At 35.0% G+C, this 27,163-nt stretch overlaps 1 protein-coding gene across 5 annotated transcripts in view; it reads left to right on the forward strand.

Moving 5' to 3' along the window:
- INTS6 (integrator complex subunit 6) overlaps positions 1–27,163 on the forward strand; it is a 112,686-nt gene that overhangs the window by 58,433 nt on the left and 27,090 nt on the right. For all 5 annotated transcript variants that reach the window (XR_009559715.2, XR_009559716.2, XM_060287806.2 and 2 more), the window contains 12 exons: positions 740–923; positions 6,401–6,526; positions 7,947–8,101; positions 11,893–12,045; positions 12,904–13,036; positions 13,960–14,054; positions 15,850–15,960; positions 17,008–17,223; positions 19,264–19,390; positions 20,235–20,377; positions 20,596–20,827; positions 25,395–25,769. Coding sequence is in view for 3 of the 5 variants with exons in the window: in XM_060287806.2 (XP_060143789.1) it covers positions 740–923; positions 6,401–6,526; positions 7,947–8,101; positions 11,893–12,045; positions 12,904–13,036; positions 13,960–14,054; positions 15,850–15,960; positions 17,008–17,223; positions 19,264–19,390; positions 20,235–20,377; positions 20,596–20,827; positions 25,395–25,769 (2,050 nt within the window). In the remaining 2 variants the exon portion in view is untranslated. The remainder of the gene's footprint in view (positions 1–739; positions 924–6,400; positions 6,527–7,946; positions 8,102–11,892; positions 12,046–12,903; positions 13,037–13,959; positions 14,055–15,849; positions 15,961–17,007; positions 17,224–19,263; positions 19,391–20,234; positions 20,378–20,595; positions 20,828–25,394; positions 25,770–27,163) is intronic.

Raw genomic sequence — 27,163 nt, forward strand, 5'->3', positions numbered from 1 at the left:
ATCATTAACTGTGGAGGTGTTTGAGGCTACTGTGGTGTGGTAGAAAAAAATACTGACTTGCAGGACTTCCCTGGTGGGACAGTGGTTGAGAATCCGCCTGCCAGTGCAGGGGACACGGGTTCGATCCCTGGTTTGGGAAGGTCCCACATGCCGCGGAGCAACTAAGCCCGTACGTCACAACTACTAAGCCTGCACTCTAGAGCCTGTGAGCCACAACTACTGAAGCCTGCGCTTCTAGAGCCTGTGCTCCACAACAGGAGAAGCCACTGCAATGAGAAGACGGTGCACCGCAACAAAGAGTAGCCTCCACTTGACACAACTAGAGAAAGCCCGCGCACAGCAATGAAGACCCAAAGCAGCCAAAAATAAATAAATAAATACATAAATTAATTAATTTAAAAAAAAAAAGAAAAAGAAAAAATAGTGACTTGGACCTGGGAGGCCAAATCATTTATTGTCTCTGAGGCCCATTTTTTTTTTTAATCTAGAAAATAGGAACCCTAAGATATTTATCATAGGGTTGATTTAATGATTAAATGAAATGATTTATTTAGAAGCAGTCCAGCACCTGGTGGTGAGTTATGTTGAAATCTGAAAAGCATTACAGAAAGCTTGGTTTTTTTAAATGATAGGAGACTCATGACTCATGATGTAGTTTTAATATGTGTCATTAATGTAGCCTTTTTGGGAGAAATAGTGTTGGAAATCTTATTGTTTTTTTATTTCCCCTTACTTTCAGCTCCATTTACCTCTTAATTCTCCTTTGCCTGGAAGCGAATTGACCAAGGAACCTTTTCGTTGGGATCAGAGACTCTTTGCATTAGTGTTGCGGTTGCCTGGCACGATGTCAGTAGAATCAGAGCAGTTGACAGGTGTGCCTTTAGATGACTCTGCAATCACACCAATGTGTGAAGTGACAGGCGGTAAGTTCTTTGCTGGCAGTAATTCAGTGACTTAAGCAGAGTTTATCTGAATGTTTTAAAGTGTGTATTTCAAAATCTCCATGTTTGTTTTTGTTCAATAAATTAATATTAGAAGTTAGTAGACATAGATGGTTTTAAAACTACATTGATGAAGGTCTTTGATTCGATTTGAATAAGATGTGAATACTATTGGGTCTGATAATGCATGATATTTTTTTTCTAACCATATAGAAAATGCTGGTATTTGAAGTTGTTAAACTTATATTCTTATCTACAAAGATTGCTAATGATTTACAAATGCCGTAGAACTTTTTTCTCTGAAAAAATGTTTTGAGAATCATCTCATTATCCATGTAATGATTAATGCCTGGTTAAGTACAGTTTTCCCCAGAGGCAAAGAGGAAGCTAGATAGGTTAGAGGAAACAGGTAGTGAACTCTTAGCCAGCTAGTCCAGGTGGTCACTGTGCTCAGTGAACATTAATGAAATTCTTGAAACAGAATATGTAAGAGACTCAGAACTTTTATAATGTGGAATTGGTTAACAGGTGGGTTAAATTCATATGGATATGGATTGAGTGCCTGCTGTGTACCAAGCACTGTTCCATGCTTTAGGACTTCCATAGTGAATATGACAGGCATGGTATTCTTGCTTTCATGGTGCCTTTTAGTCCTTGCTTAGGGAATTTGATACTAAAATGTCCAGGTTGGGCATACCACTATTTCATCAGTGTCAGGGGCTGTGACATAGTCTCCATACACTGTCAGTGCTCTATTGAGATTCTATCATAGCCAGCTATGTAAGTTAAAGGAAAATATAAAGTCTAATTTATATTTTAGGTGCCTTTCTTCTAAAATTCTGTGGATTTTGGAGATCTGCAAATTTCACAGACAAAAAGCGTATCCCATATAGATAGGTATGTGAAGAAGATAAGTTAGAGAGAGTGGCAAAGACATATATACACTACCAAACGTAAAATAGATAGCTAGTGGGAAGCAGCTGCATAGCACAGGGCGATCAGCTTGGTGCTTTGTGACCACCTAGAGGGGTGGGATAGGGAGGGTGGGAGTGAGGGAGACGCAAGAGGGAAGAGATATGGGAACATATGTATATGTATAACTGATTCACTTTGTTATAAAGCAGAAACTAACACACCATTGTAAAGCAATTATACTCCAATAAAGATGTTAAAAAAAAAAAAGAAGAAGAAGATAAGTTAGAAGAAGATTCCGAAATCACCGTTGGTAATATCTTTCAGTGACCCAGAAAACTTAGTTGGTCAAGGAATTAGGGAGCTTTCCCCAATATATATCCTGAATCTCTCCTGACGTAGTGGTTTATTTACCTTTCTTCATGCTCCTGCTAGCAACAATGGGAAGCTGGTCAAATGTCACTCACCTTTCCATATTATATGAATAGTATGTTTTCTTCTTTATTTTCAAAGAATGTTGGCTAAAAAAAGTTTTGAGGATAAAACACCAGAAAAGTAGAAATAACAGAAAAGCTAACATCCACTGGTGGTGTACTATCCAAATATGTAATCACTGCTAACAATTCTGTGCATTTTTAAACTTGATGATAAGAGTAGTGTGTGTACATTTATTTTTTCCATTATAGAACAGTTCATGTTCATTAAGGAAAAATTGGAAAGAAATTTGCCTGTGTTGCCAAAACAATATTTTGTTATATTTTTAATGTATACTTTAAAAATTATATAATTGTCATTGTAAGCATTTTTCTTTTATTATCAAGTAATTAATGAATACTCTATGCCAAATAACTGTTTTTGATCCTGGGAATACAGCAGGAATGATAGACAGAAAGCTTACATTTTTGGACTGTGTGACAGATGAAATCATGTAAAATGAATAAATAATATTTCAGAGAGTTCTCCTTACTATCAAGAAAAAAAATAGGGTGAGGGTGCAGAACGTAATGAGGCAGAGAATGAGTATTCCTGGGAAGTCTTTTGAGGAGGTGACTTTTTTTTTTTTTAACCATCAACCTAAAGGATATGCTTACCCCAGTTTGAATCAGTTTAAAATATTGCATGTCCTTGGAGATTATTATACTCTTTGTCTAAAGAAGTAAATAAAACAACAGTTATTTATAAATTACATTTGCATATCTCTAACCTTGATGTTAAAGTCAGTTGTTTGAATAGGGATTAAATCAGCCCTGGTTGTATCTTAAAAATATTAATCCCTCTAAAATTATTGTTACAGCATGTTCATCAACCCTCTCTCTTTTTTAGATATTTTAGTTCCAGGTGTACAACATAATGATTTGATATTTGTATACATTGTGAAATGGTCACCACAGTAAGTCTAGTTAGCATTTGAACAGAAATCTGAATAATGCAGTAAGCCATACAAAGATCTAGGTAGAGGAAATAATAAGAGAAGGAACATTCCTCATGTTTTTGGGAGCAACAGCAAGGCTGATAATGGCTGGAGCTTTTGTAGGGAGAAGTAGAGAGTAACAGGTTTGTTTAGAGGGGTAGGCAAGGGCCAAGTATTGAATAGCCTTTTAGGCCATAATGAATATTTTTTATTTTCCAAGTGTGACGAGAAGTCATTGGAGGGCTTTTTATAGGAGGTGACATCTGATTTCTGTTTCTGAAAGATCACTTCAGCTGTTTGATGAGAATATACTGTAAAGTGGTGAGAATGGAAGCAGGGAGACTAGAAGAGATGATAGTACTTTGATCTAAAGTGTTAGGTTTGGAGGTGGCGGGTGAGAGGTGGTCTGATGGAAAGGAGATACTGAGGGCAATGAGGGAAGAAGGAATCAAGCCTGATTCCTAGATGATTCAGTTGGCCTGAACAAGTGGAGGTGAATGGCTATGCCAAGTACTGAGATGGTTACTCAGAGGAGAAGCAGGTTTGGGAGAGGCACAGGTATGACATCAAATTTTAAAAATGCCTAATAGACATGTTGGTGGAAGTATTGAGGATAAAAAGCTTTTTATAAAAATTGTAAGACTTTTCTAGATTAAATAAATTTAACTTTCTTAGCCTGTATAAGGACTGTTGCCCAACTTAGAAATGTTCCTTTTGTCTCTTATCCATTTTACTAAAATGTTAATCTAGTATACTCTGGGGGAAAGTTTTTTTTTTTCCTTTGTTTCACTTTACTGCCTTCAGACTCACTATGTTTAGATTTTTTTGGGGGGGGGGGGATCCTCTAACCACAAGTGAGCCAGCTTCTTGACTTGAAAGTATGTACTTTTCTCACAAATATTATTAGTGATCCCAGAAAATTTATCCTTCAATACAAGGTGTTAAACATTCCAAGAGGTGAGTTTTGACATAAAGAATAAGAGAAACATGACATAGGTTATAGGTTCACTTTGTAAAGATGGCAAAATTTCCTTTAACTTTCAAAAGAATTAATGAATTTTTGTTATTTTCTAAGTGACTCAAGTTTGTTTATTCTCCAATTTTCATAAAATGTCTTTGTTAGTAATTTTATTTCATACTAAGATCATAACCTCTTATATTTTCCTAATCAATTAGTTGATGACACAGGTTAGGGGAGTAGAGGGGATTGTCACAGTTTTATACTTAAGAACTTCTGTTTTTTATTAACATCTTGGGAATATGCTTAAATATCATGAAATAAGATATTGAACCTTTATATAATCTTCTAAATACTTCCTGTGTTAAGACGGTCAGCCTTTTTATGTATTGTTTTATGTATATGTTTAAATTGACTAAAAAAATTTTAATTTGCCGATTCTTTCAAATAAGTGTGGTTCCATATAGGCTTTCTATTTTAAATTAACATCATGGTTTTCAGGGAAGAAGGTATATCCAGATGAAAGTGTCTAACACCTTGTAAGGGTTTGAATCTTGGCTGCACTACTATACTAACTTGAATAAATTAGTTAATCTCTCCATGCTTTAGTTTTCTCATTTGTAAAATGGAGAAAGTAACCAATAAAATTGTTGCTAGGATTGGATAAGTTAATAGAGTGATTAGAATAGTGCCAGGTACATAGACACTCAGTAATTGGTGAGTATTTTTATAAGTATGGCTCTTATTGTTGTATTCAGGGTAAGCCATTTGTTATATGATGCTTGTTATTCTAAGCTGACTCTGAGGATTTGAATCACTCTACTGCCTAATGTTCTCTTTTCTGAGTAGCCTTTAGCAAATCACATGTTGAGTGTAAATTGATATGAGTAATTTGATATGTCAAATATAATAATATAACGTGTTTGGTAATAATTGGTTGAATTTCTTAAGGAATAGGACTTTTTCGTATTGAGCTTATTGCAAATAACATTGTAAGATGTTTGATTAAAGATTTTTAGTTGTCATGGTTTTCAGCACTGGTCTAGAAATATAAGTTATATATATAAATTTATATATATAAATAAGTTATATATATAAATTTTATAGTGTCACATTAAAAAGAAACTGATAGGGAATTCCCTGGCGATCCAGTGGTTAGGACTCTGCACTTTCACTGCTGAGGGACTTGGTTCAGTCCCTGGTTGGGGAACTAAGATCCCACAAGCCGAGTGGCGCAGCCAAAAAAAAAGACCACCAAAAAACTAAAAAGAAACAGGTAAAATTAATTTATATAATATTTATTTAAATCAATATATTCAAAATATTTCAACGTGATATTGGTAATTAAAAATTATTCAGGTATGTTATAGTTACTATATATCTCAATTTGGACTAGCCGTGTTTCAAGTTTTCAGTAGCCATATGTGGCCAGTGGCTGCAATATGGGACAGCACAGGTCTAGATATATTTATTGAAAAATCCCTGTTTAAGAAGTCTTTTCACTGGTATTTTTTCTTAATCACTAGCATTTTAATGCTTCTGAACTAAAAATTTTATAGGTTAAAATATTCAAGAGGGAAATTCACTTAAGATAGGTAATTTCTAAGTATGTAAGCCCAATGAAATTCAGAGAAGCACATGCTACTATCTATATATTAAAGTGCAAACACTTAAAATATGCAGTACCTACCAGCAGATCAATTAAATAATTATTGAGTATCATCTATGTCCTTAGCATTAATCTTTAGTGATAATACTTTTGTTAAGCAGGAGTAAGATTTTGGGGGTTCGTTGCCAGATGTTGTATATGTGTAATAAAGATAAATTGTGTTGGAAAACAGTTGGAGATAGTTTTTTTAAATTTATATATATTTTAAAATCTCATTTCATGTAATACATTGTGTATATATGTAATGATTTTTTTCATTGTGGTTTGTTCACACAAAGATTTCTATTTTCCACATACCTTTAATTACAAAGAAAAATTTACATACTCTCACAAAATGGAATTGTTGATTGATTGAGAATAGCTATTTTTGTTTTGTTATTCTTCTATTAGATAATGAAAAGGTCAGACTTTATCATTGAACTTTCGTTAATCAGTATTGTCAAAAACCCTACTATGGTTCTTTTTTGTTAAAAGTAGGAATTTTTGCAACTTTATTCTTTTTATTTCAGGCCGTTCATACTCTGTATGTTCTCCAAGAATGCTTAATCAGTGTCTGGAGTCCTTGGTGCAGAAAGTACAAAGTGGAGTGGTAATAAACTTCGAGAAAGCAGGACCAGATCCTTCCCCTGTAGAAGGTATTACTGTACTTCTCTTATAGACATTGTAAACTGGCTTTATCAAGTGTTCAACTTGAACTGAAAAATTACTATGATTTGGCCTTGTCAATGTTAAGGCCAGATTATTAAGATGACAAAACAGCTGTTGGTAAAGAGGGAAGATTAAATAGGAAAGTCAAGGTAATATGACAGTGGTTTGGTAGCATCGCGTTTTTATATTGGTTGTTCATAGCCTGAAAATTTATAAGCGCCAAAACCCTTTTTAAACATTTATAGATTAGCATATTTCCTTTTTAGTATTGTAATGCTGACTCTCTCCAGTATATATGCTTCTTCCATGTCCCTTAATTCACAAGAGTGTTCAACTCTAAGTGTTTATTTAATTCCTTAGCTACATTTTTTCTAAAGATCAGACTGATCAGAACCAAATGGTTGGTGTGGTTCCCAAAATGAGAAACCAGCCTTTGCCATTCAGCTTGATCCTTTAAAGTCTAGCTGAGCCCCACCTGGCTTTATTCTAATATTTTGTGATCATGAACTATTTATATTAGCCAGAGGGTATAAGGAGTTTTACCAGAACCAATGGACAGTTTACATCTGGACCTTCTGCCTTGTATGATGTAGCTTATGACAAGAATTAGAAAGTCATTAACGGCACTGGCAGAGGTGATCCACTAGAGTGGGTAATTGGGAGAAGAGAAAGGTCATAGAGATGAGAAAGTGGTACCCTCAGAAGGGATTATAGGGAAGGAGCAGAAGATGGTAAGATTATATAAATCGCATACTGTGTCTGGTTTAAAAAAACAAACTTAAAAAAAAATTGAATTGTTACACATGGAATATATTTATTTTTAAATTATTTTAGGACTTTGCTTAGAGTTAGGCACTAAGTAAATGTATACTGAACTGTTAAAGAGAGTTACTGTTTTCTAGAATTGCTTTAGATTAAAGGTAGGCACCTCAAATCTGGATTTGCATATTAACTTTTCGTTTTAGGTATTAGGCTTTAGTTAAAAAGATTGATTTTAAAGAAATATGCATTTAGCAATACTTACCTAGTATTTACTAAGCCAAGCATGATGGTGAAGAAATTGAGTGTTTGCCCTTATCATCTAGTGGGGAAAACATGTCATTCGTTAAACAAGTATCTACCATAAAGTATGTTTTACATATTCTGATTGGACAAGCAAAAGATGCTGTGGGACCTCCTTTCACCTATTGAACTCATAGTTGGAATTTGCTGATGTTACTCTCTAGTGAATTCTGATATAATCTAAATGTTAAGCCTTAGTCATGATAGTATTCTACCATTTAAGAAAAATAGGAAAATCCAGAATTGAACAAGTATTACGACATTTTCACTAAGTAATAGATATAATTTAACTGCTTATGTTTTTCCTTTAATGATACATACTTTGCTTTGATTTCTTTGCCGTAGATGGGCAGCCAGATGTATCAAGGCCTTTGGGATCTCAGCCTTGGCATAGCTGTCACAAACTCATATATGTCAGACCAAATCCTAAAACTGGGGTTCCTATAGGTCACTGGCCTGTTCCAGAGTCTTTTTGGCCAGATCAGAATTCTCCAACACTAGTAAGTACCAGAGAGACTGTGACTTTGTAATGTAACCGTTAACTGCTTTTCCTACTAGTTTTAAGTGCTCCCGTCAGTTAAGGGTGTGGCTGTTGTATAGGAATTAGACAAGTGCTCAAAGTGCACTGATGAGCTGTTACTTGCTTAAGTGTACTGTATTGTTCATCAGGAAGTAATAGAGAAGAGGCATCTGTCTCCTTTAGAATCTAACATTATGCTTATGCTTTTATTATTGGCATCTAGTTACAGAAGCATAGATATAACAAGAGCTTCTCTTTGGATTCTAAATATAATGTAACATGAGGATTTGTCTCTGGGACATAATATACAGTTTAAATGAAGGCTTAGAAAATAATTCTGATGGTTTGCCTGCAATCTTTTAGGACTTAGTCTTAGAAATTCATGTTGACTTGCATAGTTTTAGTTATATTCAGTGTTTTCAGTCTGGAGGTTTAAGGTAGCAAAGATTTTCTGGTCTTGTTTATAGGAATTATTTTTAGAAACAGTGAGGCTTGTTGAATGATCCTGGTGAATTATCAGTGTTCACTGTATGGTTCTTATAATAATAGGGTAAATTTATATAAATAGCTATTAAATCTTGTTAATACCCTTTTTTCAGATTAGTGTTTTTTGTGGTAATTGAGGACGCCATGGGATATGACAGTGGTTCTTTTGATGTTACCTTTAGAAGATAAGAGTTGTATTTCAAAGATCATTAAGCAGTCTTTAGTAATGTTTCATGCAGCTATCATTTATGAATTAAATTGAACTCTTTTTGAAACCTTTTATGTTTTAAACCGATATCAACTCTTTAGGATAATTTTTACTTTTATTCTATACAAGGTCTATAAAGTGATATTTCCTTTATTCATTAGGGATTTAATGTAGTACATGAAATTAAGTTTTTATACATTTCAGTGAGGTATCGTCTTTCTTTTTTGGATTGAACCATCATAGTTTTTTAGTCTGGCTTTAGAGAAGCTCTCAATTTCTTTGGTCATACTACTTTCTCCTCTAGAGCCCTTTCAAAATTCTTACGGAACAGATATCATATTTATATGAAATATTATATTGTTGGTTATTCATTCTATTATATTTATTTAACACCTACAGTAGTTAAATAACAAGTACATATGGTACTTGTTAAGTCCTAATAGGAAGAAATCCAAAACCAGTATCACAAGCATTATCTATTAATATTGCTCTAGTGGTCTATTACAAATTGTTACATGCCATAGAGGATTTTGAAGTGTCAGTAGGATTTCAGTTGGAGGAGGAAACTGTGAGAAAAAAGTATGGAAGTAAAAAAGAACAAGGTGAATTTAGAGGAATGGAAAGTAACTGTGAGGATAGGTGGGTCATAATATGTATGTAGGACATTGAGAGAACTATTAAATAAACCAAATTGCTTATGACTTTACATGCAAGGTTAAGGAATTTGAGCTTTTCTTAATAGCGTTCATAGAACTGAAGACATTTTTAACAGAGTGTTCCTTTAGGAAAATTAATCTGGTGGTTGTTACATGAACTGGAAGGTAAGCTATTTACCTAGAGGGCTATTGCTTTGGTTCACTTAATATAAGAGTTTGAATTAAGACGATGGAAGAGAGAATGATAAAAAAAAAAGATAGAGAATATTAGAAAGAACTGGCAAAATTTAGTAACTGAAGGATATTTGAGGGGAAATGAAATTTTTATAAATAATAGTATTTCATATAAGAAATATTGATACTGAAATTAAATGTGATTTATTAGAGACTGGTTCTGAATTTGAATCATGGCTCTACCAGTTATTAGCCATGTATCTTTGGTTAATTATATTCTCTAAGCTCAATTTCCCATCTGTTAGAGATAGTAACTCCTATCTCATAGGATTATTTTGGGGATTAAATGAAATAATAAATGCCCCCCCTTTTCTTTTTGGATCTCAATATTGTCATCCAAAAAAATAGATGAGTTTCACAGACCCATTCAATACGGTGTATGTCAGGTACATGCTAGGCACAGGAGCAAAACAGTACTTCCCCTCTGGAACCTTACCATTCCATAGGAAGGTCAGTCATGTAAACATAATAGAGTACAGTGTGCTAACTGTCATAGGGGGCAGAGCAGAGCCCAGAGGAGGTGGTGCCTAACTGCCTGGTATGTGTTTGGGGTACATGGTGAGACTGTGTCAGGGAAGAAGTTTCTTAGAGGTTGGTACTTGCCTTGCCAGTTCAGTCTTCAAAACTTAGTTTGTTTGCATTATGCAGGGGGGAAAATAGTAAAGCAGCTTGTGATAACATATGAAACACCGGGGCATGAAAGATAATGATCTGTTTGGGCAACTGCAAGTCGTTTTGGTATGGCTGGAGCACAGGGTGTACATGGTGTGGTGGTTAAAAGGCAGATGGGGACCGTATTGTCAAGGCTCTTTGTAAAACAATATTAAAAGAAAAGAATCTGGCCCTATTTTTAGGTGGTTGGCTGCTATTTTTACCCAATAATTTGAGTTAGGAAAATTACATGATTATATTTATCTTTCATGGCCATGGGATTGATTGGAGGGGGCTGACTAATTAGGGAGACTAATTAAAAATGAACAGTTGTACTAATCTAGTCTGAGAAATGATGAAGGCATGAATTAGAGTGGTAAGAAATAGAAGGTAAATTTTTAGAGAGATGAGAATTTAGCATTGACAGAGGGCAGTAACTAAAATAGTGACCATCTGCCATGTTTATGTGTTCTGCTAAGTGGCTTAGAATTTGTGGTATCATTTAATCTAATTCTTTGTGACAGTTAAGTATGGAGGATAAGAGGGTGATATTAACGCTAACATCTAGGTTTTTTAGAACAGGTTTTGTGGTTTGGGGGTGAAATAATGAATAGTAATGAATTTGAGGACCTATAGAAAATTCAGGTTATGTACAGTAGGTAATTGGATACATAAGAGAAATGAGAGAAATCTGGTCCCTATACAGTAGATTTGGGAGCCACCAGTATATGTAGATAGTAACTGAGGCCAAAAGGAGTCCTTTACAGCTATGAAATTCCACATTATTTCTTCATAGCTCATATTTTCTTCACCAGTCTTCACTTGGTGAGATTTTTAGGAAGGAGACTGTTAAGGGGGAAATAGAGTAACTTGCTTTTTTTTTTTTCCTTTAAAGTATTGTGGTTTTTGCAGCTCTACAACAGGGCCTCCAAAGTAGGGTGTATTTAACACAGGGGTAACCAATACAGTCTGCTGGAATAGGGAAGGGAAGCATTAGAACTTCTATGTATGTTTACACTTTTCTATTTTTAATATTATTTTGGTATATATTTTATTATGTACCTATAAATTAATAATTTACAAGTATAAATATATATATGCCCTAATATATTGTATATTCAAAAATTTGTACTGATCAATGTGTGTCATCAATTTGGAAGCCAAGTAGTTAAATTGCTACAACTGAGGACTTAGGAAGGTTTCTATTAAATTAGTTGTTTCTTATATATAAAAATTAATGAGCACTTATTTAATTCCAAAATTTTGCATTTAATTTTTCTGATAAATTTGATTTTAAGACTTAACAAAAATTTTAATTCTGTATAGATTTTGAAGTGTCTTTTTTTCTTGTGAATATTATATAATTTAAGCATTACATTTTTAAGTATTTTCTTTCAGCTTAGTGGTGCTTTTGGTAGTAAATTAAATTCTCACTAGCAAAACTGAGAAACTGAGTAAACTTTGGTAGTGAGGGATACTAAAAAGGAGTTTGTTTCTGGTACTTTGTGAAAGAGTAATAATGACTTTCCCCTCTAGCCACCTCGTACATCTCATCCTGTAGTGAAGTTTTCCTGTACAGACTGTGAACCGATGGTTATTGACAAATTGCCTTTTGACAAATATGAGCTGGAACCTTCACCGCTGACTCAATTTATCCTGGAAAGAAAATCTCCTCAAACCTGTTGGCAGGTGAGCTGAACGACTATAGCAATTTAAAATTTTATTTATTTATTTAATTTTTATTGAGAGTATAATTGATTTACAATGTTGTGTTAGTTTCAGGTGTACAGCAAAGTGAATCAGTTATACATATACATATATCCACTCTTTTTTTTTCTTTGTTGCTGCGCACAGGTTTTCTCTAGTTGCAGTTAGCAGGGGCTACTCTTCGTTGCTGTGCATGGGCTTCTCATTGCGGTGGCTTCTCTTGTTGTGGAGCACGGGCTCTAGGCGTGTGGGCTTCAGTAGTTGTGGCACACGGGCTCAGTAGTTGTGGCTCGCGGGCTCCAGAGCACATGCTCAGTAGCTGTGGCGCATGGGCTCAATTGCTCCACAGCATGTGGGATCTTCCCTGACCCGTGTCCCCTGCATTGGCAGGTGGACTCCCAACCACTGCGCCACCAGGGAAGCCCTATCCACTCTTTTTTAGGTTCTTTTCCCATATACGCCATTACAGAGTACTGAGTAGAGTTCCCTGTGCTATACAGCAGGTCCTTATTAGTTATCTGTTTTATATATAGCAGTGTGTATATGTCAATCCCAGTCTCCCAATTTATCCCTCCCCACTCCCCACACCATAAGTTTTATTTTTTACACCTGTAGCTCTATTTCTGTTTTGTAGATAAGTTCATTTGTAGCCTTTTTTTAGATTCTACATATAAGCAATATCATATGATATTTGTCTTTCTGTCTGACTTACTTCACTCAGTATGAGAATCTCTAAAAATTTAATTTGATGTTTCTTAAAAAGTTAAATTGAATCCGTGGTTTATATAACGTTCTGTAAAGGTTATTAAATGTGAAGTTTTAACTACTCCTTTTTAACAGGTATATGTAAGCAATAGTGCAAAATATAGCGAACTTGGCCATCCCTTTGGTTACTTGAAAGCCAGTACAGCACTGAACTGTGTCAACTTATTTGTGATGCCTTACAATTACCCAGTCCTCCTTCCCCTTTTAGGTAAGTTATTCTCATCACATTCTCTGTGGCTTAGCATACATACAAATTTTTCCTAAAAACAAACTTTGGGAACATCCCTCCCTTTCTAAGTCTTCTTGTCTTCTGGAAATTAATGAAGATTTTTTTTTTTAATACTCTAAAATACTGAAGCTGTATAAGGTTGTGTTATAGCAACCCGTGCATGTTTCTGATAAATTGAAAGTCAGTGTCAAACTACCTTTGATTCTGCAAACTATTGAAGATATTATATTTTAAGTTTCTAAGTTAAGTATTCTCTAAGTTTTTTGCAATTAGATTTCTTACATAGTTAGTAATGCAGGCTTTGTATTTGGTAAATAATTAGACATTTTGTAGAAGCATGTCATATTTATAAGATCTGAGTATTTTCTAAGGATTTATCTATACTTTTAATTTTCATTTGGCAAATATTTTTAAATGATGAGTTTGTTCTAAAATAATATGATAAGCCTAAAGTTGGTTTCTGGGGACCATTTGGCTATAATTTTTTGAGGGGTACTGTTGGAGAAGACATCTTTCCCTTCATGGAACTGCATCAGATTTAAAGATTACAGACAAAATATTAGTAGGTATATTTTATAGAAAACATCATGCATACTTTGTTTCTGTCTTCAAATCTGTTTCATATCTAGATTTTCGTTGTGTATTTTCTGATTCTACCTTTATTATTACATTTAATTTTAGACCATAATTGGCACCTTTTTATTTTTAAAGTGGTATTACTACTCAAAAATGCCAGAAGCAAAAATTTTACCACCTTTAATTTTGTTAAAAATATAGGTCAGATGTTCCTCTCTCTCTTATATAAATAAGAAAGCATACTTTAAAAATGAAACTTACTTGACTTGATTTTCATGTGTGGAAACAATGAATGATGATAGTTTGTTCACATTATAAATTTATAGATGACTTGTTTAAAGTACATAAGGCAAAACCAACATTGAAATGGAGACAGTCATTTGAAAGTTATTTGAAGACAATGCCTCCCTACTATCTTGGGGTAAGAATATTATTGTTAAAAATAGAACTTGTTATAAAATTTTATATTATGCTTATAGTTTACTGTAGGTATTAAAACTTTTATTTATTGCTATTATAGAATAAATGTCATGAAAATTGAGTGTACAAATGACCCATATAAATGTAATGGGAAAGAAATGTTTCAGTGATTTGCAGAATAATGATGATGATGATGATGATAATGAGAATATATATATATAATGCTTACCCAGGCCTGGTTCTGTCCTAAGCACTTTACATGTATTAACCTCATTTAATTTATATGGTAACCCTATGAGGCAGAAATCACTGTTCTTATATCACAGATGAGGAAACTGAGGCACTAAAAGATTAAATAATTCATCCAAGGCTACATAGCTAATATTTGGGGGTCAGGAATTCAATCCCAGGCAGGCTTGGCTTTAGAATTTAAGCTTTTAACCTCAATTGTTATACTACCTTTTTAAATTGCAGTTTTATAATTATTTCCCTTTAAGGGTACAAAAAAAGGTTTGTGCTGCATTATTCCCTAAATCTCCAGAAATATTGCTTAAAACCTAGTGTATCATAATAGATAGGACCAATAATGCATATATTATTAAATATATTACTTTATTTATTTTGTGAAAAGTAGCTTCTTAACAAAAAGACCTACACTAAAAGCACTTTAAAACATTACTTCTGCTTTTACTGCAGGAATGTTACAGTATTTGACTGTAACTAATCTTTCTAAATGGTCCCTAATAAGAACACTAATTTCTTAAGCTTTGAAAATCATATGTTATAGTTGTAAGAGAAAAGTTGTGTGTGTCTAGCACATAGTGCCTGCTGTGTAAGAGAGGGAAAAGGAAGAAACACTTGAATATGAACTTGCATATGTTTGACTCCTATGTTTCATAGCAACTGGGAGGATTTAGCCAAAGCCACATGAATATTAAATGTCAGATCTGAGATTTGATTCCAGTTTGACACCAGTGCTTTTATACACTTTCTAATATGTCATTGGGTGGTTATCATCCTTCTTCTGACTCTGTCCCGTTCACATGGGCTAGACAGTCCTGTCCTGCTAGTGATATTTTTCCTTGCACAAAGTGGCTCTCAGTTAGTCCTTACAATTGAAAATCACTATATCACATCCATAGTAAATATTAGATGATTTTTGCCTCCTTGTTTTTCCTTCAGAGCTTGTTTCTGTTTTTTCAGCTCAGCTAATGATAATAATAGTAATGATTAATACCTACTGAATGCTTACTGTGTGCCAGATGTATTTACATGTATTAATTCATTTAATCCCATGACAACCCTATGAGGTAGATACTACTATTATCATTTTACAAATGAGAAACTTAAGGCACAGAGGGGTTATATTACCTGGTACAGGGTCACAAAGCTAGTAAGGGGTTGAGCCACAACCCTTCCAGTTACCCAAGGTAGAAATCTTCTATTTTCCTTGACTCCTCTTTCTACTTACCACCCAAGTTCTATCAAATCAACCTCTGCAATGTGTCTCCTGCCCTCTTCTTCCAAACCTAGTGTCTCCAATGGTGCTAAGAAGTCCAGGACTTCACCCTTTCTTGCTCTGGGTGTTGTTATTATAGCCTCTAATCCTTGTTTAGTATTTCAAACTGCCTTTCATACCACTGACAAACATTTTAATGAAGTACAAATATGATTATGTGACTCTTACTGAAGAAAAGGAGACATTTCAGGAGGTGAAATTTTCAAAATTGACAATACGTATAGCTATAAGTTTTTGACAAGCTCAGGATTGAGTGGTATTTTCTTTTTCCCTATAGCCTTTGAAGAAAGCTGTTAGAATGATGGGAGCACCTAACCTAATAGCAGACAGTATGGAATATGGACTTAGTTACAGTGTCATTTCATACCTCAAAAAATTGAGTCAGCAGGTAATGTTAAGAAATAGAGCCATTAAGTATTTTGAATGGTTTTGGCTAAGGTGGTCAATAGTCAATAGGCCAGGTGTTAGTTCTTGATGATTCTAATAGAATTCCATCATATTAATGTATTACATTTTAAAACCACGTATATCATATATTAACATAATTCTGTCTCAAGTAAATGGTATGCTATGTTTTGAAATGATAATTTCAAGCAATAATTCCTAGTTTGTGAAAATGGCTTTATTAATGTGGTCCTAGCCTTCCTGTATGTGAACATTCTTTGTTTTCTTTTGGGAAATTTATGTTAGAAAGTTGTTTTTCTTAGACAAAAAAGTCAGTTTCTTTTGCTTTATGTTTTAAACCTATAGCTTTTTCTTTCAAAATGGGAGTTTCTTTTGAAATATTTGTAAAAATACTGAATTTTGTCATTTTGGGCATACATCACATTAATAGATACTATAGTAGTCAAGCAGTGTACACTTTGACTGCCAAGTTATTAAAATTGTATAAAACACAATTTTTCCAGTACTCCTGCCATCTCTACTTCAAGTGCTAATTGAAATGTAGGTTGGAAAGAGTCAAAATATTGCTATTTGCTTTCCAGTGAAAAACTCCACCAGTGTTTGCCATATCTATGAACATTTAGTTATGTGCTAGTAATAATGTCTTTAAGTAAATATTGATGAGATTTTTTTTTTGTAATTTTATTTCACCTCTGAATTGGAAATACATATTTTTATTTAGGGTACATTTACATTTCATGGTTTAGGTGTAGTGGGTATTTAATAAATAAAATAAATTGAAGTTGTGTGTGTGAACCCTGCTGCAAAACGTAAGAATTGTGATGATTTAAAATCATAAGACATTATTGTTTAAACTATGTTCAGTTTACCAAGGACTTGACATAAACTTCTCTACTTAAGTAGAGTTTTAAATTTCTTATGTACTTTTTAAATATAAAATACTTAATTTATGGAAGACCAAAACGATTAGCATTTAATTTACCACTTCAGATTATGTCAAGACAACTTTCGTTTTTTTTTTTTGCTTTAGGCGAAAATAGAATCTGATCGAGTCATCGGTTCTGTAGGCAAAAAAGTAGTACAGGAAACTGGAATTAAAGTCCGAAGCAGATCACATGGTTTGTCAATGGCTTATAGGAAAGATTTTCAACAACTGCTTCAGGGAATTTCAGAGGATGTTCCTCACAGACTGCTAGACCTTAATATGAAAGAATACACTGGGTTCCAAGTTGCTTTGCTCAATAAGGTAATGGTTATGTGAATTTAGTACTGATATAGTTATAGTCTGTTATATTGTTGAATATGGCAAATTTTCTGTTAACTGATACTCAGTTTGTCCGAACTTCTGTACCTCTGCAGAATAATGATCAATTATATTATTATTGAATCATTAGATTTTAAACACTGTACATGGTGAGTGGATGAATGGATGGACTGCAAAGAGCAAACCATCCTGTTCATTTTATAGACGAGAAAACAGGCTTAGAGATTGCCTAAAGTTACATAGCTAATGGTAGAGTTCACTGTAGTTTGGTACTTTTATACTGCTGACCTTGGGTACACAGCATGATCCTGAAGTGCTTTGTGAATACTCATTAAAAAGATCTTCATCCCAGTCTTTTTTGTAGAAACAGGCTGATTCTAAAACTTATATGGAAGTGTAAAGGTCCTAGAGTAGCTAAAACAATTTTGGAAAAGAATAAAGCTGGAAGGTTTGCACTATCTAATTTTAAAAGTTACTGTAAAGCTACAGCAATCAACATGTTGTGTTGGTGGCATAAGGAAAAATATATAGATCAGTAGAACAGAAGTAGGCCCTCACACGTAGAGTCAATTAATTTTTAACAAAGGTGCCAAAATAATTCAGTGGGTTAGGAGACAGTCTTTTCAACAAATAGCGTGGGAACAATTGGCTATCCATATGCAAAATAATGAACTTGACCCTTACCTCACATTACTTGAAGTGATCATAGTCATACATGTAAGAACTGAAACTATATACTTCTACAACAGAACAGGAAGAAATCTTTAAGATGTTGGATTATGGGTCAATGAAGATTTCTAAAATACAACACACAAAGCACACACAAACTTGATAAATAGAACTTCATTAAAATTGAAATTTTTGTCTTCAGAAGAAACTTTGATGTTTCTCCCAGGCAAGCTATAGCCTGGGAGAAAAGCATGTATTTGAATAAAGAACTTGTTTCAAAATATATCAAGAACTCATAGAACTCAATAATAAAAAGACAAACATCCAATAAAAAAAATAGACTAAATATTTGAACAGACAGCTCATATACAAACTTGAACAGGCACATAAAAAGATGTTCAACATTATTAGCCACTGTGGAAATGCAAATTAAAACCATAATGAGATCCCACTTTATGCCCACTAGAATGGGTAAAATTTAAGACTGAAAAATATGAAGTGTTGGTAAGGTTGTAGAACAACTGGAACTCTTATACATTATTGATGGAAAATAGTTTGCAGTTTCTTAGGAAAGGTAAATATTGCTATATACCAACAGTTCTGCTTGTAGGTATCTACCGAGATAAATGAAAATATGTGTATATAAAGGCTTTGTATGCAGATGTTCATAGCAGCATTAGTAACAGCCCCAAACTGAAAATAGTCCAAGTGTTCATCAACTGGTGAATGGATAGAGATATGGCATATCCATGTAAAAAGGAAAAGACAGTAAAAAGGAATAGACACCAATACACGAACAACATGGTTGAATCTCAAAAACATGCTCAGTGAAAGAAGCCAGATAGAAAAGATTGCATATTGCAAGATTCCGTTTATAAAATGGAATGTAGAGAGAAGGAAAGAAATTAGTGGTTGCTTGGGGATAGGAATAGAGATTGACTACAAATGGGCACAAGGAACTTTCTGGGATGATGGAGATATTCTAAAACTGGATCGTAGTGGTGGTTTCACAACTATACATTTATGAACACTCATTAAACTGTTTATGTAAAATGGGTAGTTTTATGGTATGTAAATTATACGTCAAAGCTTTTATTTACTTCTCTTAGCCAGAATATGTAATAAAATCTTGGACAGATATGAGTTTGAGATTATTTGGTTGAGCCTCACTACCAAATTTTTATCTTTTGGTTATTAAAACAGTACAGTAAGATTGCATCATATCTCTTTATTTTTTTAAGCTATTTAGTTAACTTGTGTATCTTATTTTCAAAGCTATGCTGCAGGCTAGAGATTTCAGTCTCTTAATTCTATGTTTGAAAATAAATCTTGTCTTTAAATCTTTTTTAACAGGATTTGAAGCCACAGACATTTAGAAATGCGTATGACATACCAAGACGGAATCTTTTGGATCACTTAACAAGAATGAGATCTAATCTTTTGAAGAGCACCCGCAGGTTTCTTAAAGGACAGGATGAAGGTTAGATCATGGTTTTAATGTTGGTATTTCTTCAGTAAACTTATTTCTTTATATTGGAAATAAATAGAGTGTTATTGTAACTTTTAAAGAATTATAACAGTAGTATTACATTCTCATTGAATGAAGTAAAAAGTGAGTCATCCCTGATTCTCTACACTTCTTCCTACCATCACTGTTGCCCCAAATTCTATTCCCCAGAGGTAACGACCTTTGTTAGCAGCTTAGTTTCCTTTTTAGCTTTCTTCATACATTCACATATACAGGCACATGCGCAAACAAAATCATTTTCTTGTGATCTACTAGTATCTGTTAGTTTAACTAGTTTAACTCTGGATGGCCAATATATATCGTATTCTGGTATTTCCTTCAACTGTACCCATGGCACCTACTACAAATCAAGTCAGATGAGAACTTAACCCTTTGCCAACTCTCACATAAGCATTTCAACTATAGTTTTATATAAAAAGGGTCATCTATGTGATATCTCTTTTCTGTAAATTCTGCTTTAATTAAATTCTGCTTACTTGGAATAGAGTAGAAGAGACATTTCCTTTTCATAGAAAGGTTACACATATGCTTATTCTATACACTGAAATTAACTGCAATATTTTTGCTTTGTTTAGAAGATAAAATCAAGTATTTAAAGTTTTATTTTAAAAAAATCTCAAGATTTTATGTCACAATATTTACAATGGTGACAAAATAATTTAGAATATGTGTTAAGGAAAGATTGACTAGAATAAACCAGAGAGCATTCATACATAAGAAGACATTATTTGATAACTAGTTGGAAGGTAGTTTCAGTGAGGTTAACTTTTGTTTTTGCTCTGTTCTGTTTGAAAAGATCAAGTGCACAGTGTTCCTATAGCACAAATGGGGAATTACCAGGAATACCTCAAGCAAGTACCTTCTCCACTAAGAGAACTTGATCCTGATCAGCCTCGAAGGTTGCATACATTTGGCAACCCCTTTAAGCTGGATAAAAAGGTAAATTTGAAATGTTCCATTATATAATTGATTTGCGCTAGGCACTGTGGAGAGGAGCAGTTCTTAATTTAACTAAAGAAAGCTGAAGCTATTTTCTTGGTAGAATACCTAATAAATGTCAGCAGTTAAAATATAGTTATTTTACTGGGTATTGGAATTAGTTGTGCGATTAAAAACTGTATGTAAAGCTAGGGAAATTATATTCTTTTTTGTTATAGGGTATGATGATAGATGAGGCAGATGAATTTGTGGCTGGACCTCAAAATAAACATAAACGACCTGGAGAACCAAATATGCAAGGCATCCCTAAGAGACGTCGCTGTATGTCTCCACTACTAAGAGGCAGACAACAGAATCCAGTTGTGAACAATCATATTGGAGGAAAAGGACCACCTGTACCTATGACTCAAGCACAGCCAGATCTTCTTAAACCCCTTCTTCTTCATAAAAGTAAGAGTTTTTCTTTAAATGTTATTTGCTGCTTTTTGGTGGTTCTTCATGGGAAAGATTTTTGTAATACAGAAAAAATTGATAAGGTCCAAGAGTGTCTAGAGAAGATATTTGTTTACTCTAAATTAGCATGTAATCATTTTTATGTCTTTTTAATGAACATTTATTGAACATTTCATATATTCATTATGCTTAATAGCTATCATGATTTGAAATATCATTTGCAAATCTTAAGTATTTAAAAATAACAGTTTTTAAAGGGGCATTATCAACACCCACAGAACGATGGTTTTCAATTTCAGTTTAATTCAACAACTAATTCTTAAATGATATGCTAATTTAGACAGTGCTAGGCATTGAGGTATAGCAGTGAACAAGACAATAGTGATCTCTGCCTTTATTTATAATGAGTGAGGAAAGAAAGTCATTGAACATTTCATTAGAAGTGTGATGAATGTTACAAAAGGGAAGTCAAGTGTGTTGTGGAAGTATTTGGCAAGAGGATTTAACTTAGTCCGTGGGGTCAAGGCACTTTACTGAGGAAGTTCTGTTTATGCCAGTACTTGAAGGATGAATGGGAATTAGTAAACTAAAGCTATGCATTTGCCTATGCCTCAGTAGTAGTCTAAGAAGAATATGTGCAGAGGCATACAGTAAAGAGCAGGGCATTAAGGGAACTGAAAGAATGCTGGTTATAGCAAGCGTTGTTGGGAATGAGGCAAAGTGAGAACTGAAAGATATACATGCAGAGTCTAGATCATAGAGGGTCTTGGAAGCCATTATAAAGATTTTAGACTTTATTCGAAGGACAATGAGAATCCATTGAAAGGTTTTAAAGAGGTAGTGATCTGATCTGATTAGCATTTTATAAAGACCATGCTGACTTTACTGTGTGGAATATTATTAGGGAAGAATGAGAATTGATGTAGGGAACCCTTAATTAATGGATTCATTAATTATAGGTAGTGATCATTCATGGCTAATGACATCTTAACTGGAGAGAAACCAAGTATGATACCTCCTGATGGAATTACACAGTACTACTTTTGAGGTAGTCCTGCCCTCCCCCCCCCAAAAAAAAATACTGAACATCAATCTGACCAAGCCTCTCTGTCTAACTACCAATTTTTAGGAAATATAAGGGACAGAGAAACATGTTAAATAACAAAACAGGGATAAAATTAGAAAAATCCAGATTGTGGGAAACTCTATAGGACAAAGAATCTGGTGTGTGTGTGTATTTTTCCAGAAAATAAAAATGCATAGAAAAAAAGAGGTACAGAAGGATTTTTATAGATTAAAAGATAGTTAAAAGACATGTAAATTAATTGCAATGTCCAGGTCTGATTAGGACTCTGAATCAAAGAAAATCAAACTTTCCACAAACAGAAACTATATAAGGTAATTGGAGATTGTGCACAGTGACTGGGTATTTGATGTTGTTAAATAATTGTTACAGTTGCACAGAAACCAGTTAGGAAACACAGGGAAGAGCTAATGGTTACCTGGGAGTGTGGTTGTGAGAAGAACCTGTATTGGAGAAATACTTGGATATATCAGCAAAGGACTTGGTGATGACTGGCTGGATGATGGAGACAGGGCAAGGGAGGAGTTGAGAGACCCTGGGTATTTCAGTGTGTCAGGGGTGGAGTGGAAGAAGAGAGGTTGAATGAGTTTAGTTTAGAAGTGTCTGTTAGATAGCCAAGTGGATTTCCTAAGTTAGAAGATGGGTCATTGAGTTTGGAACTTATGAGAAGAGGACTGGGCTAGAGAGATAGGTATGGGAGGCAGCCTTAAGCCCCATTGGAGTAACCAAGGGAAACAGAAGAAAAAGCCTAGAGCAGAACTTTGAAAGTACCAAAGTTAAGAGGAGAAATAAGGTTCAGAAAAGGAGAGTGAGAAGAAAGGAAGAATCCAAGAAAGAGGAGAAAATAGGGAATAATTTAGTGTTATGGAAGCTAAATGGAAAGAGAATTGAGTGGTTGGTGGTCTCAAATACTTCTTAAACAAACCATTTGAGAGGATTGGAATAGTTCTGTAGGTCTTTAGGATGACAGAGTTGAATATATTTAAATGCTGGTGTGATGGAGCCAATAGAGAGGGAACAGCTGAAAATGAAGATGAGACAGAGTATAATCACAAAATCACTGAGAAGGCAAAAGGGAATGAATGGTCCAGAGCCCACATGAAGAATGCTTCTTCCATTAAAGCCGAATGGGTGTGGTGGGCACAAGTTTAATGGTGGGAAGTCGAGGAAGTTCACCTTCTTTCTGCTTTTGCTTTCCTCTGTGAAGTTGGAGGTGATGTGTACTGCTGAGAGGAAAGAGACACTGGGAAAGTCAGAGATGGTAAGACAGTGGAGAAGGTTTGAATGATTTTTTTGTGTGGTAGAGGGAGAAAAGGTTGTAATAAGACTGCTAGGCAGTGCTAAGATCCAGGTACAGGTGGTGACTGTGACCACTCTGTAGAGCTGTGTCATATTTCTCCAGTAGTGCCTGCTCATCATTCCACATGTGAGTCTGCAGCAAGAAGATAGACTGCATCATCAAATTTGGGATTTTTGCTTGGCAGGGGTCATGGGAGGACAATAGAATGAGAGAATTTAGGACACTGTTAAGAAGTGATACATTTTGGGATATAAGTTAGATAAGAAAGTGGATATCTAGAAGGAATCTGATTAATATGAGGGAGAACGTAGAGGAATTGCTGGAGTGAAAAGTCTGGCAGAGTTCAAGTAGGAATACTGCAAAGATGAGGGTTACACATGCCTCCATCCCTGAATTTGTATTTCACTCGAGAAGCAAATGGGTGGGTGGAAAAGTTCCTTGGAGAGGAGAAATTGAGGAATTGGGAGGCCAGGTTCTTAGCAGGTGATGTCCTTAGACATGGATGTCACATACTACAGCATTTCTCAAACCTTAACGTGTATGTGAAGCCAGGCGGGGGTCAGGGGAGTGGTTAGTTAAACAGATTCTAATACATTGTTTGGGATAGGGCTCAAGATGAGCATTTCTAGCAAGCTCTCTGATGGTACTAATGCTGCTTGTCCACAAACCACACTTTGAGTAGTAAGGACCTAGAATGATGTCCCAAGGGACATGGGGTGGAAGGAAGTGTGTGAACCAGGTGCCAGAGACATCCGTGACCACGGGTGTGCTCTGGAGGTCAGTAAAGATAGTGATGAGGGGAGAGAGGATGAGTTGAGTGGGATAATTAAATCTCAGAAGAGCAAGAAGTTTTCAAGAGTGCATGGAGAAATGTTCTTGAAGTGGCATTGGAAGGTGAAGGGATTAGTGACTCCACATCCTTATTTATTTTTTTATTTTTATACATTTATTTATTTTATTTTATTTTTGGCTGCATTGGGTCTTTGTTGCTGCGCACAGGCTTTCTCTAGTTGCGGCGAGTGGGGGCTACTCTTCGTTGCGGTGCGTGGGCTTCTCATTGCGGTGGCTTCTCTGTTTCGGAACACGGGCTCTAGGCACGTGGGCTTCAGTAGTTGTGGCACAGGGGCTCAGTAGTTGTGGCTCGTGGGCTCTAGAGCACAGGCTCAGTAGTTGTGGTGCACAAGCTTAGTTGCTGTGTGGCATGTGGGATCTTCCCGGACCAGGCCTCGAACCCGTGCCCCCTGCATTGGCAGGCGGATTCTTAACCACTGCGCCAGCAGGGAAGCCCCACATCCTTATTTTAAGTCCACGGAGAGTGTTTGACAGACAGCAGTTTCTTTGCAGGAGAGTTGGGTTTCGATTAAAGCAGGAGTTACTCTAGAGAATATTCAGTAAAGTTTGCACATCATGGAATAGAATTTAGGAGGGAGGGAGTCAGAAGTTCAGGGAATTTTTGTGGGGATGAGTTTACATTTTGAACAGTAAAGAGATGAATTCAGCTGGTGTCCTGGTGGTTTGGTGAGCAATCAGAGAACTTAGAATTTAGCTGCTTTCTGTGAGGAGCAAGTACAATAACGTAATATTAAGTAGTAAGCTTGCAAGCTTTTAAGTCTAGTAGTCTAGAGAACTAAAGTGGGCACCAGCTATTCTTCACTGCTCAAGTAATGAAGACTATATGGATGGTTATAAGAAAAGGGGGCGCTGTGGAGGTTTGGTGGTGTGTTGCTGCAGAATATTGATCAGCTTAAACTCCCTGTGTTCACTTTTGCCTCTGAACGGTAATAACTTACAAGGTAGAGGTAAGTTGGAGTGAACTAGTACTCTCTAATAAAAGGATAACCATGATAATCTTGATCACATATATTTCCCTAAAGCATTAAAAATCTACTTATTCAATAAAATTGCCATAGAATAAAGCAGAGAACTAAAAGTTGTTTGAAACTGGCTTTTATTTTTATTCCTAAGGGCAAAAATTGTACAGGTTTTTAAAATATTGTGAATGTTTCACATTGAAATATACCATATATTTGGCAAAGCTTAAAAACCATATCAAATTGTTAATTTGCAGCAGTCAGGGAGATCAGTTGTGATTTGCTGTAATATTGTTTCTTTGAGGTTTTCTTTACTGTGTGCTTTGAAATTGGCTCTCATCATCTTTTTTTTCTTATTTTTATTTTTAGTTTCAGAAGCCACTAATGATTCGACAATAGATGATGTGGTTGAAAATCATGTTGCAGACCAACTTTCATCAGATATTACACCAAATGCTATGGAAAGTGAATTTTCAGCATCTTCTTCTCCAGCCAGTTTACTGGAACGACCAACCAATCATACAGAGGCTCTCGGCCATGACCACTTAGGAACTAATGACCTCACTGTTGGTGGATTTTTAGAAAATCACGAGGAGCCAAGTGATAAAGAACAATGTCCTGAAGAGAATCTACCAGCGTCTTCACTCAACAAAGGGAAGAAATTGATGCATTGCAGAAGCCATGAAGAGGTCAACACTGAACTAAAAGCACAAATAATGAAAGAGATCCGAAAGCCAGGAAGAAGTATGTATAATTAGACACAAACATCAGATTTGATTTCTGTTTGTGCTCAAAAAAAAAAAAAGTCAACTAAACTAAAGCCTAGATCTGATTTTAGATCACTCTTAAACAACATATGAGCTATATAAGATTTGGTTCTTTATTCAGCCAACAAACACTTACTGAATAGCTGCTATATCCAAAGTACTGTGTTAGGTGTGGTAAGTAGGAGGGACTGAGAGCAGAGCAGGAACTCACAGACACACATGGTTCCTACCATGACAGGAACCCATAGTCTTGAGCATTCTGTCAACCAGCAACTGGAATTTTAAGGTAACAGCAAACCCAGACAGAGGTAGTGACTATTAAATGACTTCGTATCTGTAAGGTTCTAGGCATAGTACCTACCTACCACCTTAACTTTTAAGATTTAAACTATGATAGTGATCAGGGATGTGTTTAGGCCAAAAAACTAAAATTATGAAAGCTATCTATTATATGAGTACAGAAGAACTTTGTGAGTTAAAGTTTCAATATTATTGACATTCATTCCAAAGATGTTGGCAGATCACCTGCTATGATGGTGCGGTGGCCCATGGGTGGTCCAGAAGTGGGTAAGACTCAGTACTGGCCATTTAGGAGCTTATAGTCCTTGGCAAAGTTTTATGTGAAAACTTGAAACTGAGGCAGCATCCTTTTTTTTCCCACCAGTTACGACGTGTATATTCTTTTTGTTTTTTAAAACATCTTTATTGGAGAATAATTGCTTTACAATGGTATGTTAGTTTCTGCTTTATAACAAAGTGAATCAGCTATACGTATACATATATCCCCATATCCCCTCCCTCTTGTGTCTCCTTCCCACCCTCCCTGTCGCACCCCTCTAGGTGGTCACAAAGCACCGAGCTGATCTCCCTGTGCTATGCAGCTGCTTCCCACTAGCTATCTATTTTACATTTGGTAGTGTATATATGTCAATGCTACTCTCACTTCGTCCCAGCTTACCCTTCCCACTCCTAGTGTCCTCAAGTCCATTCTCTACATCTGCGTCTTTATTTCTGTGAGACAGCACTCTTAACTTTTTTTTTCTCCCCCGCTCTATTTTATCCACTCCCAAGGTTAGCTGTAATTTAGAATTTGTCATAAGGATGGATTTTTGTAAAGGCCACTTCTTATTTTTCTGTGGCACTACCAAAAAGCTGTTTACTCATCCTTCTAAGCTTTATATTTGATACCCTATTGAGAACTTTTACCAAAAAAAAAAGCAGTGTTTGAAAAGCTATTTTATCTTTTTTGATGTATGATGAAATATGTGTATTATAAAATCTCTAATGAGCAGTGAAAATTTTATGTAGACTAGTTTTGGTTTTGTCTTAGTATATCTTGATATAGTAAGCTGTAATAGAAAAATATTGAAT

Source organism: Globicephala melas, chromosome 18 (assembly GCF_963455315.2).
Source record: "Globicephala melas chromosome 18, mGloMel1.2, whole genome shotgun sequence".
In the NCBI taxonomy this organism is placed as follows: domain Eukaryota; kingdom Metazoa; phylum Chordata; class Mammalia; order Artiodactyla; family Delphinidae; genus Globicephala; species Globicephala melas.